Source organism: Fusarium phalaenopsidis (genome assembly GCF_050370095.1).
Source record: "Fusarium phalaenopsidis strain FUZ10S chromosome Unknown contig_32296, whole genome shotgun sequence".
Taxonomy (NCBI): Eukaryota; Fungi; Ascomycota; class Sordariomycetes; order Hypocreales; family Nectriaceae; genus Fusarium; species Fusarium phalaenopsidis.
Genome location: NW_028145408.1, coordinates 280,423 through 295,200, shown reverse-complemented (window position 1 = coordinate 295,200; position 14,778 = coordinate 280,423). Strand labels below are relative to the sequence as shown.

Below are 14,778 nucleotides of genomic sequence, written 5' to 3'. Positions count from 1 at the left end.
AGATCCGCCGAGCAAGCTTACTGTAAGCATCAGGCACCTCTTTGGACCTTGTAGTGAACAGCTGGCAAGATGAGATGAGTAGAAAATTGTCTTTTATGTAGAGTTACTAATCCTTGGCAAGTGTGCAGAAAATATTAGCAGTGAATATTTCTCACTTTGATCTTGACGTGGGTGTATGCTCTAGATATCGTTTGGAGGCTGTGTCTCATGAGCCACCATTCCCTTCATTCTTGAAGCAAGGTGGAAACCTCTCGAGTAGGTCAATTACACAATTGGACTTGAAGGCCAGCTGGGGAAAATAAGCTGTCTTCATGGCCATATTTGGCATTCTCTGATTGACTGTTAAAACATGCTCAATTGCCTTGGGCTAATGCAATCCCACCCGGCATCACCATCAAGCTTCACACCAAGATTTCGCCCACCCTCCTTGCGCGGCCTAGCTCGAGGAGCTGAGTCCAAAAATGGAGTAGCTCGCGGATATTCTGCATACCCCGACAAGCGACCCAAACTTGATAGGCCAGTTTATACGTGCTCAGGTGGACCGGCATGGAGAGGCCCCAAGAGGTTGCATCGGGGCAGCATTTGGGCTTCCGGATGGCCTGATGGCTTGTTTACCAGCCTAGCTTGCATCTCAAGCGGCCGTCACTTTCAATATGGAAAGGTCTCGACTCCACCATTACCCTCGGCCTCGTCTCTAGGCTACTGGGGCCGTTGTTCGTCCCCTCCCAACTGATTGCGTGTTTTTCTACTTCTTCCTTTCCATCTTTTGTTCCACTCTTGCCGCCCAACTCACCATTGATCGACTCGATTTACCTCGCAAAAATGCGTGTGGCTGTCATTGGCGGTGGGCCGTCCGGTCTAGTCCAGCTCAAGACCCTACTCAGCGCCCACGAGCACCTAAAATGCAAACCTTTCGAACCACGTCTATTCGAGGCGAGCTCCAAGGTCGGTGGAGTTTTTCACTCCCACGTTTACGAGGATGCCGAGCTAGTGTCTTCCAAGTACTTGACTTCATTCTCAGACTTTAGACCAAGACAAGACGATGCAGACTTTTTGTCCGCAGAGAGATATGTCGAGTACCTGGAAGAATACGCAACCCACTTTGGACTTTGGGACTGGATCAACTTGAACACCAAGGTTATCAACATCAGAAGACAAGATCAGGGACATGTTGTTGTGTACCAAAAACCAAATGGAGAAATCGAGGAGTGGCCCTGCGATGCCATCGCCATCTGCTCTGGCGTCCACTCAAAACCAAACGTTCCTACGATCCCTGGCATCGAGAACGTCCCTACTGTCATGCACTCTTCGGATTTCAAGACCCGGGCCCAGCTTGGTAAAGACAAGACCGTCATGGTTCTGGGAAGTGGTGAGACAGGCGCAGATTTGTCTTATGTCTCTATCACCGCAGATACCAAGCGAGTTATACTCTGCCATCGCAGCGGATGGGTCGGGGCCCCTAAGGTGCGTTGCTTTTATACCTCAAATGTACAGGTCCTGACACTGCACAGCGTAACCCTCATCAGCAGTTCCTCCCTTGGTTGTTTGGTTATGCACCACCCGAGCTGGACACCCTTCCTGTTGATGTCGCCCAGATCACCCTCTTTGACACCATGTATGTACACCCAATTGTTCGAGACAGCATGATCGTCTGGAACTACTATCACACACTCGCCTTGCCTCTCGGCACTTGGCTTGGTAGTGGCTCCAAGTACGGAATCGACATGCATGTCGGGCAGGTTTGGGGAGAACGCTTCCACATCTCAAGGCGTGAGTGTACCACTGCTGCTTTAGTTCAATATGCTGATTTCGACAGTATTTCTAAACAAAGCCTGGACTCGCGTATCACCATACATCTACTACCCCTGGATACCTGAGAAATGGCCACTCGCAACACGAATCCGTCGCTTCTTCATGGCCCGAGACCTCCCTCGTCCTTCGCGGACGATCGATGTGGCTCCTTTCCCCTCACACATCTCAGAAGACGGTGTCGCGCATTTCCCAGTTCTTCCAAATAGACCAGAGTCGGAGCGTATCCAGGAGACTACTGTTAAGCCTGATATAGTCATCTACGCCACCGGCTACGTGCCGACATTCCCATTCCTCAACTCAGATTCGGGCAGTGATAAACCCTACCCCAGCTCTACGGATGCCGATGTTCGCGCTGTCTGGAAAAGGGACGATCCCACGGTTGGATTCATTGGCTTCATCCGCCCCAACTTCGGTGCAATTCCTCCTCTGGCTGAACTTCAGTCGATGCTTTTCATCCAGAATCTTGTCGGCCAGCTTCCAGACCTACAGGTAGATGATGAATACCACTACCGGCTCATCGTGTCCCCCTCGGCCCGCATTGGATACGGCGTTGAGCATGACGCTTACGCGTACCAGTTGGCGAAAGATTTGTCCATCGCTCCCAGCTTTACCGACATCCTCCGTCTATCCTTTAGCGCTCCCCGAGGCTGGAGGCTTCCCTGGGTATGGGCTGCCGGTGCCTCTCTCAATCCCAAGTTCAGGCTCGTAGGGCCGTGGAAGTGGGACGGAGCAGCAAACGTGCTGACCGGGGAGTGCTGGGAGACCATCTCGAGAAGGAAGAACCTGTTTGGTGACATGTCGATCGCCGTTCTACCAATGATTTACTTGGGTAGCTGGAGCTTGTACTATTGGGCTTATGCGAAATTCTGGAACGGAATGGCCAAGATTGGCCTGTCCAAGCCTTTGAAGATTGAAAACGTGCCGAAGCGGTTGATGGAAGAGCTGTCGAGGAGGGAGGAGATGGAGAAGAAGGAGAGCAGTCAGAATGGAACTGACTGGGTTGATGTGAAGCATACTCCGGATCAGGCATAAGACATGTTTGAGACGAGCAACGTTTGGTATATCAAATCATAATCACCTTTCAAGAAACCAAAAGGAGTAGCAATAGGGCCTTTTGGCTGGTGGTCTTGGCGTGTCATGGAGGTCATTTAAAGTGCACTCTACAGAGCTGAGGAAGAGGCCCAGAATACGGTCAGGGTGGTCAAAAGCACCCTCGACAACTGCATAGCCCGGAGCCAGAGTCATACCTCAACGAAAACAAGATGAAGAATGGCGCTAGCATTATTTGTTGGAACTTGGGCTAGCCAGTGGTCAAGTTCACCTGGTGACCAAACCCATTATGCTAACACACAAGTGGACGCCTACCAACAAGATCGCATCGCCAGTAGCCAGATCCCCAAGATTTCAATGTGTTGACTGATCTCAATCCTGAGCCGTTGGAGACTCAGGATGTCAACCTGCGAGAATGAAGAGCTTACAGGGGCTTTCTGGCCCATCCAATTCGCTTCTGGCCTCCATCAAAAACCACAAAGGCAGCCTTGAGGGCGATATCACCAAAGATATTGACGCCGATGCCGTCGCTAGGCTGAAGACTGCCGTAACAAGTCTTGCCATCACCCGTGGCGGCGCCAAAGTTGAGGTATGTGCCGGGAATGGTGATTGTCACACCGCCAACAGCGAAGCTGAAGGTTGGCAGGTTGGTACTGCATCCGAAGGTGTAGGCGTTCATATTCGAATCGAATCTTGACCCGCTGACCTTGGCATAGTACGCTCGGTTGACAGTGTTGGGAAGAAGGAGAAGTGTGGTGCCAGTATCAGCAATGCCATTGATCGACGTGCGGCCAATCTTGTCGGTGCCAACAGCGTATCCGCTGGATGTGAACTGCCACCAACCGCGAGAAGAATCCACAGGCACGTATCCAATGTTTCCGGTGTAGGTGGTGTTGTCGATGTAACCAAAGTTGTAGGTTCCAGGCCTTTGACGCCTAAGATTTGCGGTGAAGACAGGGGAGCGAAGCTGTGGCATAGCGTTGTCGAAAAATGTCTTTTGCGGTCTAGGCCTGACCGTGTTGAGAGAGCTGAAGCCCAGACCCATGAGGCCGTCGAGATTTGGCTCCGAGTCGAAGCTGCCAGAGACCCTACTGGCAGTCTCGACAGCCTGGTTGTTGACGCTCAAGCGGCCAGCAGAGACCTTGTCGAGATAGACATCCCCAGAAGACGTACTGCCGTCCCCATATTGGATGCTAAATGTATAGCCGTTGAGCTTCCTGGAAGTGCTGCTCTTACCAGGGTTGTAGCTGGTACGTTGACTGGCTCCTTGGGTGGTATTGGTGAAGACCCAGAGATCTCCAGAGCCCGTGTCCAAGTCCAGGTTGAGCACTTGGCCTGGAGTGCCAATCTGGATGGGGGTCAACCACTCAACGTCACCGTCCTCGGGCGTGGTGACAACAGTTCCAGTGCCACTGGCTCGCTTGGCCTTAGTGGATTTGGTGTTGCGCAGGACCTCAGCGAGACCTTTAGGCAGAGAGGCTCCGTATTTGATGTATGCCCTGGCCAGGGCCTTGGGACAGTTGGCAACGTAACTGGGGTTCCTGATCTGCTCCACGGAGAACTGTTGATCCTGAGCTGGGCGAACGGGACAGCCAGTGACAACAGCCCCGAAGGCCAGACATGCCGAGAGGAAAGTCCCGAACAAGGGCGCCATGATGAGAGGTATAGTGGTGACCTAGGGGTGGTTAGCAAGAACGGGGAATAGATCCAGCTAAAGATACGTGATTTTACTTCTCTTTCAGCAATGGACTGTAGAGCGACTGGCACTCTTGCTCTGGGATCTAGTACTGGCAGGGGGGAAGCAATTGATATATCCAAGTCTTCAAGTCAGGCTGATGCTATGGTTGGTTTGAGCTATGGTTCGACTTGATGGCCTATTCTCGGCGTATATTCAGCCATGGGTAACCCCCAAGTCCAGTCAGTAAGCTCTGTCGTCGCTTGGGCTTGGTCTATCATGCCCTCGACGCCTACGCGCATGAACTTTGGCATTGAAAGCTTGCCTTGGGGCGCTCCATCATGACAGCTACTCTCGAGTTATCACTTGGGATTTTGGAGTCGATGATGCACTCAGTGGTGTTGTGGACGCGCAACATGAATCACTTTGCCACGCTGACATCTTCATCCTCTCTTTGTTGCTAGATGCAGAGCAGGCCCAACCCTCTGGCTGGCCTATCAACGGCGTCTCCTAATCATCCGGGCCTCTAACCTTTGTCCAGGCAGTAGCATTTGACGATTTAGTAATTAACCAATACCCCCGCAGTATGCAGGTGTTTCAATCTTGGGAAACTGCGCAATACTTGCAGGGTCGGTCAGTGCTCGGCCGATCCCACAGACGCAACTCTTCCATGATCCCGTGGCGGCCAGCTCCGCAAAGAGAGCCTAGCCTTCGAGGGCGGGCCGCAAATTAGTCGAAACGGAGGCTGTCTCAGCGAAACTGAGATGATAGTTCCCTTTTGTCAATACCCCCAACTCTTCCCTTTTCATCACTTGTTTGCTCCTCTTGGAATTGAACAATCTCCATTTGGCACTGTCCGTTTCGTCTTGATTAGGGTTATTCAGAGGTGGCCTTGGTTATGGATAATAATGGCGCAGATGGCGCTTGGTGGGCACAATTTTTATTTCCTTTGCTACGCCTATACCTACCATTGCGGAAGGGGCGGCGTCTTGGGGACTGACTTGGAATGGAATGATGCATCTGGCTATGGCGCCACTCCAATTGCCAGCGAAGTTTCGCAGAGGATCAAGTTTACCCAGCCACCGCCTTGGTGTATGGTTACGTCTTGACGGTATCAAGACGCTCAAGCCATTTGAACGCCCAATCATGCACTCTGCGAACACCATGATTTCTGTTTAAGTGCCTTGAGTGCTTGTTGTGATGAAGAGCGATCAATTTACAAGAGAGAATCCATAGCCGATGTCGAAGATAAGTATGCTCAACATCCCCTTGTCGACAGAATCATAGGTCTTCAGGCAACATTTCATTTCAGTGCTCGGAAGCGAAAAAGTAACATTCATGGTAGTGTTTTTTTGAAAGTGATGTCGGGGGCTGTATTGATGAAGGACTAAAAGCGAGGTAGATTGAGTGTTTTTTGGTTAATAAACACCGAGCATTTTCAACAGTCGCCTTCCAAGTAGATTAGTTAATCTAGATTTGCAATGCTTTTAAGGAAGCCCAGTCTGCAAACTAGAACCTGGATAAGTGTGTGAATGGATCCTGTAGATTAGGCTGATGTACAGGGTAGTGCATGGATTCTTGACCACCAGTGAGTGGTCTCAGTCTTGCTGAACCTGACGAGCCAATTGTCTAGCCTCTGGATGGATTGTAGGCCTCTACTCGGATGAATGGCGAGAGCCTACGTGGTTACCTACCGACGTATAACAGGATTCTTAATCGATGTACACATAAATGGCGCAATACATGCGCTGTTTGTTGGTTACGCGAGGTCCAAGGGGAACCGGCCCAACACCCGATGAGCCCTGAAGATACGCCACGGATCGTGGGGCCGGGTCAAACTCTTATCTCTAATTGCTCTAACAGCGGCCCGTCAACAGGCTCGGCTAGATTAGGCATAGTTGCCCCGTCTGTCATGCCATTGAACCAGGATCAATACGGCACAAGCCTGGAAGAGAAAAGCGGGAGGGGAACCCTGCATTTCAACGTTAAGCTTGTCCAGTTTGCTAACAGATACCTATCAAAGCTGCGAGATATGGAGGTATACAATGTACTTGCCATCGTGATATAATTGGCTATTGGTGGTGAAGCGTCCCACAGACTTCTACCACTGTTAAATCCATCACGATCCCACTGTCACTCCATCGCCAACTTGCCCCGAGAGTTCGTCCCGAAAATGTCCACCGAAGAGAGACAGGAATCTGCGACGCCCCCGCCCCCGCTCCAGGACACTCTGGCGGAGAATCCTTTAGAGGCGGATGTGAGTGGTAGCACGTTCTCGGTTCGCCTATTGGCTCACCATGTCCTCATAGGATGCTCCTCAAGATAATGATTCGGCCTATGCTGTCTCGTAAGTCTTTTGCTGTAACCTCAAGGAACGGTCATTGATTATGACGATAGAGAGAATTCGGCCAGCTATCAGACCTCGCTAGCCTCAAGCATCATTAACTACAAGTACGTGCTCCGTTCAGTCGTTAATCTGAAGCTCGTCTGACCAGCACCCACTCTGTTGATATAGATATGAAGTGAGCATCAGCATGAATACCAATGCATTAACAGTGGCTTATGATATCCTCCTAGAATGGACGTCGCTACCATGCATTCCGTGCGGGCACCTATCTCCTGGTATGTATCCAGAGACTCATAAGCAGGGAGGGGAAACAAAAGAAGACGCGCTAAAGAAGACTAGCCAAACGACGACACAGAACAAGACCGCATGGATCTAGCACATCATATCTCTCGACTTTTGCTTGGCGGTGAGCTTTTCAGGGCACCTATCTCCGATAACCCCCAGCGTGTCCTCGATCTCGGCACCGGCACTGGAATCTGGGCGATGGACTTTGCCGAGTTTGTTTCCTCCCGCCATGGTTGATATCGCGGTCTTTCTAATATAAATACTAGCGAATATCCCTCCGCAGAGGTAATTGGAACGGATCTCAGTCCCATCCAGCCAAAATGGTCGGCCATCGTTGTTTTTATATGTTTGTAGTTACTGACTCAAAGAATCCAGGACTCCCCCAAACTGCGCCTTCGAGGTGGATGACTTCGAAGCAGAGTGGCTCTATTCTAAGCCCTTTGACTTTATCCACTCCCGCGAACTGGAGGGCTGTATTGGCGACGAAGATGCACTGTTCCGGCGTGCATTTCAACACCTAAAACCAGGTGGTTACATTGAGTTCCAGGCCGCGTACCCGCGCTGGCTCTCTGACGACGGCACCGCAGAAAAGGCCGAGAACGCCCAAAGCTGGCTCAAGACTCTGATTGACGGGTCCGCCAAGTTTGGAAAGTCCCTCGAGGGTGCCATTGGCTGGAAGGACAAGCTGGAGAAGGCAGGGTTTGTGGATGTAAAGCAGGATATTTTCAAGGTATGTTACACTTTGACCTACCTGTCTAGGCGTTGCTGACGTAGAAGATACCTATTGGTGCCTGGCCCAAGGATCCGAAGCTCAAGGAGATTGGAAGATATCAGATCATCCAGCAGATCCAAGCCGTTGAGTCATACACTCCTCGGATCTACGGGACTGTCCTCGGTTGGAAGGATGAAGAGGTCCAGGTGTATGTGGCCAAGGTCAGGAAGGAGCTCAAGGACCCGTCGATTCATCTTTATGCGCCGATCTACGTAGTTTATGGGAGGAAGCCCGAGTGATGAATTCCACGCTCTCTTGGTTATCTCTAGTGTAGGTAGTTTGGAGTGAAATGGGTGATAAGGAAGTACTTATTTTTTTCCCCAAGGGTTACCCTTACATCTATGATATCAGCTTGTATCCGTTTCTACCACCTATACCCCCATCTGTGCTTCTTCTTTGGCATCACGTCAGCCCTATGGTCCATGATCCTCTCAGCCAGGTAGGCTTTGAGAGCGGTGCGGGTTGTAAGTGGAATAGGAGCTGATCTTGGCAACTGCGAATGAAGTTTTCCAAGTCTACTTGACGAAATTAAGACTGAGCGGTACATCTAGGTGCCCTTAGGCCCTGGCTACGGTATTTCATCAATTCCATGTTAGGTCATTGTTCTAGCACCCCTCTGATATCCATATCTTGAAATCGAATAATCAACTCGTGCACATGGCCCATATCCGAGTTATCAAAATTCACAAGCCCGCTGCTCGCTCCGAGACTGGTATCAACGCCAAGACTGCGAGCGTACTCAAACTGATTGTGCAAGATAACAGCCAGGCACCAGTATTCTCTCATATAACGATAAAACCCAATCTTACCTCCGCCCTCGGAAGGTTCAGGGTGGGATGGCTGGGATGGCTGGTCTTCGACTAGAACCAGGTCTCGAGCAACCCAGGCCCGCATCCAGTTCCTCAGCCCTCGGGTAATTGGCAAGGATGTTGATCCATAATCTGCTCCGTGGTGGTGATGAAAAATGAGGTTGTGAAATGCTGCGTTTCAGTAAGCACTCTGACCTTGCACTCGATTGTTTTCAGACTGTCACAAGGGCTTACCACTGGTGATGGCAAAGAGGTTCAATAAACTCATCTTTTCAAGCATTCTCCAGTCCTCTGGCTCGAGTTCGCTTTTTAATATTACCCGAATCGCCTCAGATAATGTCGTTTCGTGATCGGCATGCTGGCATTCAGAGCATTCCTCAAGACGATTCAACCACGTCTCGGGAGTCGGAGCGTTGAAGCATGCTTCGGGCATGGCTAGACTAAACTGGAGTTCACTCACTACCATGCGCGGAGCAGAGTTATGGAGCATGACGAAAGCACAGTCGAGGAGGAAAACATAGATCAGTGTGCGAATGCACTCTTCTCTCAACGCGAAGAGCATCCATCTCCTAAAGTGATTGCTCGGATCTGGGCCGCCATAGACCTTTTTCTGAGCGACGGGGAAAAAGAAAAGGCTGCGGGCAACGCATACAACCTGCGAGAACCGGGTCCTCCGTGCCACCGTCATCTGTTTTTCACTCCCTTCCCAGGTCATAACGAGAATGATGGCATAGGCTGCACGTACCATATCGAGTCGTAGTTCAAGCTGCAACAGCTGGGCTTCATCATCTGTTTGTGGGACAGCATCTTCAGAGAAGTCGGGATCATGATGAATCCAGTCTCCTACCGCCTCGACCCACAGCATCGCTTGATCCCGGTCGGTCTTCTCCGGGCTCACGCATGCCCCGATTAATGACAGGGCAGCGATCAGTTGAGCAGGCTTTTGGGCTGCAATAAAGGTCGCTTTGTGGAATACTGGCCAGTTTGGGTACCAAAAATACCAGAAGGCTCCCATGAATCTATCGAGATTCAGAGGTGAGAAGAATCGAGTACATGAACGCTCCGTTGATGGGGACCAGTTGATTGTTCTGCCTCGGCATCGCATGTCGTGACAGACTACGCCTCGGATTCCTTGGACAATCTCGTGAGACTTGGATTTCAATGGGTGAGAGTAAACTCTTTGGTGACTTTCTATCAAGCCTGCGTTGTCTAGGTGTCCGGACTGGCCGGGAAAGTCGGGGGAGCTCCAGTCGTGATGTAAACTGGCGTCGAGCAAAGGGTGGTGCCACCCAGGCACTTGGTACGATCCCGGCCAAAGACGTGCAAGTGCGGGTCTGTGATACGCTGGGCTTTCTGCGAGAATATTAACTGTCGGTAGAGCCTTGCCATTTTGTCCCAAGGTGGACATGATCTTCCGTCTTGCAAAAATGTTGCCGCACTCGAACGAGTTTGCAAGGCCATGGGTTGCCGTAAGCTTGGCTAGGAACCGAAGGTTCATGGGCCGGGTTGGTGGCTTTGGAATTAATGACAACGACATGGGGTTTATGTTCGGGGGATGCCAATTGAACTCGATCGTCGATGGGCAGTCGCGTAATATATCTGAGAATCTACCATGAGCGGAGAAAACCGAGGCAGACTCCTCGGGTTGGAAAAAACTGGATCCAGCGTGGTTCGGAGACAGCAGGTGAGTCGGGCGAGATGATGGTAGACTCGGGGCTCCTTGTTCAGTTGATTCTGGACAGAAGAGCTCCAGGTCCGGTAAAAGTATTTCCAGTGGCTGGTCATCCAGAAGTTGGGTCAGCTCTGTATCCATCTGTGGTAGTGAGGGCGGCGTTGGGTGCTCTTTGTCGATGGTAGTTGTCGACGGGGATGGCGAAGATCTTCTGTAAGTGCAATATAGACCTTGATTAAAGCAAGTCTCGCATGGAAGTGAGCGGCTACATTTCTTCTTCAGTTGCGCGCATCTTGTGCATGCGTTCTGCTTGCGGCCACGTTTCCGTCGCGGCAGGACTGGCGGAGGCTGGCCCGCCTTGAGACGTTCTTCACAGGTTCTCCAATGTCGAAGTAGCGCATCCCTAGCGACAGATTAGAAAGAGCAAGAGAGGACAGTAAGAAGGGTTATAGCCGACCTGCGATTGAAGCCAAGGGAGCAGAATTGACAAGTGTATGCACGCGTATTGCCGTCTTGAGTTGCGAAATGTCAACACGGTTGCGCGGTCGCAGGAGGCGAATGATGGTAAGGAAAGACCCACGAGAAAGTTGATGACGTTTCAAATGATCTTATAATACCGCAAGGTTAGCATGGCCTGGTGCATGAGGATGATGCATTGTGAAGTTCTCACGGGAGCGTCAAGCGCCCGTTGAGCAATGTGCGAGGGCCGCTTACCCATCTTGGAGAACTTGGCATGGCAAGAATGGCACTGAAAGGCCATCGCTTCTTGGGCGATCTCGTACCTGAGCAACGAGGAAACAGAGCGAGGACTCAAGGCGAAAAATGACTTGGAAGAGAGGAGAGAACGTTCGGCGAAAGAAAGGTGGAATCGCCAAACAGGGCAAGAGGGCAGTTCGAATCGCGTAGGGATAGCCATCAGGCGGAGGCGGGGGATTTCAAGGGGGGGCGCTGGCACATCTGCGTCATAGTGTGGAGGCATTCCGCCCCAAAGCGGCAAATTCACCACCCCCGCGATCTTATGAAATCTCTGTCCCGGATATGTCCAATCGGGTTGGAGAAGCACACCTTAATTTGCCACAGACATAACACCCGCAGCATGGAATCAATTGAGAGTAATGAAGATTTGGTTAGAGAAAGAGCCTAAAAGCTGCTCCTTTCTCGTTGACCGTGACGAAGATAATAATAATTAAAGGCAACCCGCCTCTGACCCTTTTCTACGTAACAGGAAATTCCCCAACGGCCCAAAACAGCCTAGCACCCTTTTTTCTCAACTCAATATAATATTTCTTTTTAAATTATTGTTGGATCGACCCCTCATGTGGCGGCATCTGCCCCGAATTTGCATAAACCCCTAGTACACAGATATCCTAGCCTTAGTCAGATGACTAGAAAACCCCCTCTTGAGAAAAGAGGGGGCCGGGAGGAGGATGAAGCAAAAACATCATCACTTTTGGCTCCACATCGTGTTGTTTCATATCGTTCTGATCGAATATGCCGTACGCTATCCAACAATTATAATAAAAACTGTTAGTATTGTTTCATATTATTTAAAATAAAAAATATTGAGTTGGGGGGAAAAGGTGCTAAGCCATTTTGGGCCATTGGGCAATTTCCTGTACGTAGAAAAAGGTCAGAGGCCAGTTGCCTTCGGCCATCAGCATCATCATCACTGTCGTCATGGTCAACGAGAAAGGAGCAGCTTTTGGGCTCTTTCTCTGACCAAATTTTCATTGTTATCAATTGATCAATTGCCCTTACTATTTTATATTGTGTTTACCTCACCAAGAAGCGTGTGAGATCCCTATTTTGAAAATCCCCCGAAGAAGGTCACGAAGCGTTCAACCTCGCTGTGGTTGGTGTGTTCTGTTTCTCCAACAAAATATATGTAATAACGTACTTAATAAGCGAGTTAAACATACAAGTGAATTGAACACTTGTACTGTACAGCTAAAAGGCTAAACTTTAAATTTTTTAAAACGCGCTATATAATTTATAAAAATATTAAAAAAATAATTATTAAACCCTATTTAAGAAAGTCATAAGATAAGCTTTTTTCTAGATTTTAAAAAAATTTATTTAGCTATTTAATCTTAAAAAAACCTAAAAAAAACAATATGAATGGGTTTTTTTTTAATAATAGATAACTATGCATAGCAAGTTGGCCAGTCAAGCAAGTTGGCCACTTTGAAATTTCTTAGTATTTGCACTTTATTTAATAAGTATTTAAAATAATTCTAGAAAATTTAAATTAAGCTATAAATAGCTCTAATCTTAAAAATAGCTTAATAAGCTTATCTTAGTTTCTAAAAAACTTTATATAGACTCTAGGATAGATACTTAGTAAGATATATAAAATATTCTTATTCGCACTGTATAAATAGTATTTCTCTATAAGGGAATTTTCTTAAAAATTTAAAAAAAATTATAAATAGTGTATTTAAGAGTTAAATAGCTAAAATAGCCTTTTTAGGTCTCTAGCTATTTTACAGCATTTTTTAAAAACTCAAGGTTTAGGATTTTTTAATGCACAGTTGTAAGGATGCGAAGTGCCTGAGGGCCTCCTTATATACTGATGTGGCAGGCAGTGCCAGCACGTTGTGCTGACACTGGCGGACCTTTTGGTCTATTGGATTAGTTTTGCACCTGCCCGATACTCTTACAACAGTATAGGTGGCCAACTTGCTTATATGGCTAACTTGCTTATCATGTATGTTAAATAATTTTCTTTTAAAAAACTAAGAAAATTCTACTATATAGGATTTCACTTAATTCACCTAATCTGAAAGTTTAAGCTATTTTTATCTTAATTTGAATTTTTAAAGAATTCTTTTCTATTTAGTGTAAACTAGTATAAAATTCAAGTGTTTAATTCGCTTGTCTGTTTAACTCGCTTATTATAAAAGACTGAAAAATATAGACTATAAGGTCTGAATAAGGTGTAGGGTAGGTAATAGAGATAGGAGGTAAATAAGCAGTGGAGTCAGTCCTTATAAAAAGCTGATTAGCTAGGTAAGGAATCATAGAGTAATAAAAGTAAAACAAATAGATAGTAGGGTTAAAATAAAGAAGACCAGCTTCTTATTAGTGTTCTTATTGTCTGAATTGGTTGAAGATCTAAGGAGTTATCTTAAAGAGAGAATCTATAGCTTATATATCTAATTGCTTGGAATCTATTAGCCCGATTCGGATAAAAGTTATACCGTCAGATAGCCCTAATTCCGGGCTTCAAAACCCTATTAGTTTTGCTAGTTGCGAATAACTAAAAGCCGAGTTATGGCATAATAGAAGTTAAAACCTATAGGGTTTTAAACTAAGATATTTAAAACCAGATAGGAAATACCCTTTGGAAGGAAACGGCTTTAATGGAGTTATCGGGTTTATAATAAAGCCCTAAGTCCGAAGTCACGTGACCTTCCTAAAAGGGAAATAAGCCCAGAAGGGGCAGTATTAACACTCCCTTATATCTTGCTTATCTAAGTAGATATTACTTAGATAAGCATTTTATAAAAAAGCGCATAGGCTATAATATAAGGTAATAAAATCCTAGGCTTATATCTTATAAGCTTATTTTTCTAGAATTTTATTTTATAAAAGGCCTTCTTAAAGATAAGGTATTTTACACCTATTAAGTATGTTATATAATATTTAAAATTATATAATAATGTATATAATAAGCGAGCGCCGCAGACAAGCGAGCGCCGCACTTTTCTTAACCCTCTTTAGTAAGATCACAATAAAAACATAATAAATTAATTAATTAATTAAAACTACTCGCTATACTCTTCCCCGGAGGTCTTAATCACTACTTAATACGTTCTAGCATTATGACCAGGCTTGCCGCATACTCTATAGTGCCGAACTCCTGGTCGCGCTGACCTTCCTTAATTATTACTTCTCAACGATTCAGCTACTACCTACGCATTAATATCTATCTAATTAATTACTTACCTTCCTTCCTCTACTATTATTACCCCTCTCTTCTATAGCTAGGTTCTTTTTGCCCTCCAGCGCCGGCTTAGTATCTTATTCGCCTATCGAAGATCCTATACCTTAGCCCTTAATAATGCCATCTTATATATAATTGCCTTTATTCCCTTAAAAAGATACTTTAATGCCTTAAGAATTAACTCTAGGGAGCTACTTTAATATCTTCTGATTTATCTTTTAAGGTATTTAAACTAAGATTCGGCCTTAAGCACTATCCTTGGGGTCTTTAAAGCCCAAGGGGTTAAGGGCCCGGCCTCCTCCTCAACCGGCGTTGGAGTCTATAGCTACATATCAAGCTTTGAGACCACACTTTCCGGGTCAAGAGGGATAAGTCTAGCCCCTCTAAAAGCAGACCTAATATTTTATTCC

At 47.4% G+C, this 14,778-nt stretch overlaps 3 protein-coding genes across 3 annotated transcripts; 2 read left to right on the top strand and 1 right to left on the bottom strand.

Annotated features, from left to right (window-relative positions):
* Window positions 1-822: 822 nt before the first annotated feature.
* On the top strand, window positions 823-2,844 carry LRP88_05678 (uncharacterized protein; the record flags this gene model as incomplete). Its single annotated transcript, XM_083242228.1, has 3 exons — window positions 823-1,464; window positions 1,512-1,770; window positions 1,832-2,844. The coding sequence occupies 3 exons, from the start codon at window positions 823-825 to the stop codon at window positions 2,842-2,844; spliced, it is 1,914 nt and encodes a 637-aa protein (XP_083101164.1).
* A 442-nt stretch (window positions 2,845-3,286) lies between these two features.
* Window positions 3,287-4,516, bottom strand: LRP88_05677 (aspartic peptidase domain-containing protein; the record flags this gene model as incomplete). The annotated part of the gene is made up of 1 exon (XM_083242227.1): window positions 3,287-4,516. The coding sequence occupies one exon, from the start codon at window positions 4,514-4,516 to the stop codon at window positions 3,287-3,289; it is 1,230 nt and encodes a 409-aa protein (XP_083101163.1).
* Window positions 4,517-7,250: 2,734 nt separating this feature from the next.
* On the top strand, window positions 7,251-8,180 carry LRP88_05676 (class I SAM-dependent methyltransferase; the record flags this gene model as incomplete). The annotated part of the gene is made up of 3 exons (XM_083242226.1): window positions 7,251-7,381; window positions 7,545-7,899; window positions 7,947-8,180. 3 exons carry the CDS (start codon window positions 7,251-7,253, stop codon window positions 8,178-8,180), a joined length of 720 nt encoding a protein of 239 aa, XP_083101162.1.
* Window positions 8,181-14,778: the final 6,598 nt, after the last annotated feature.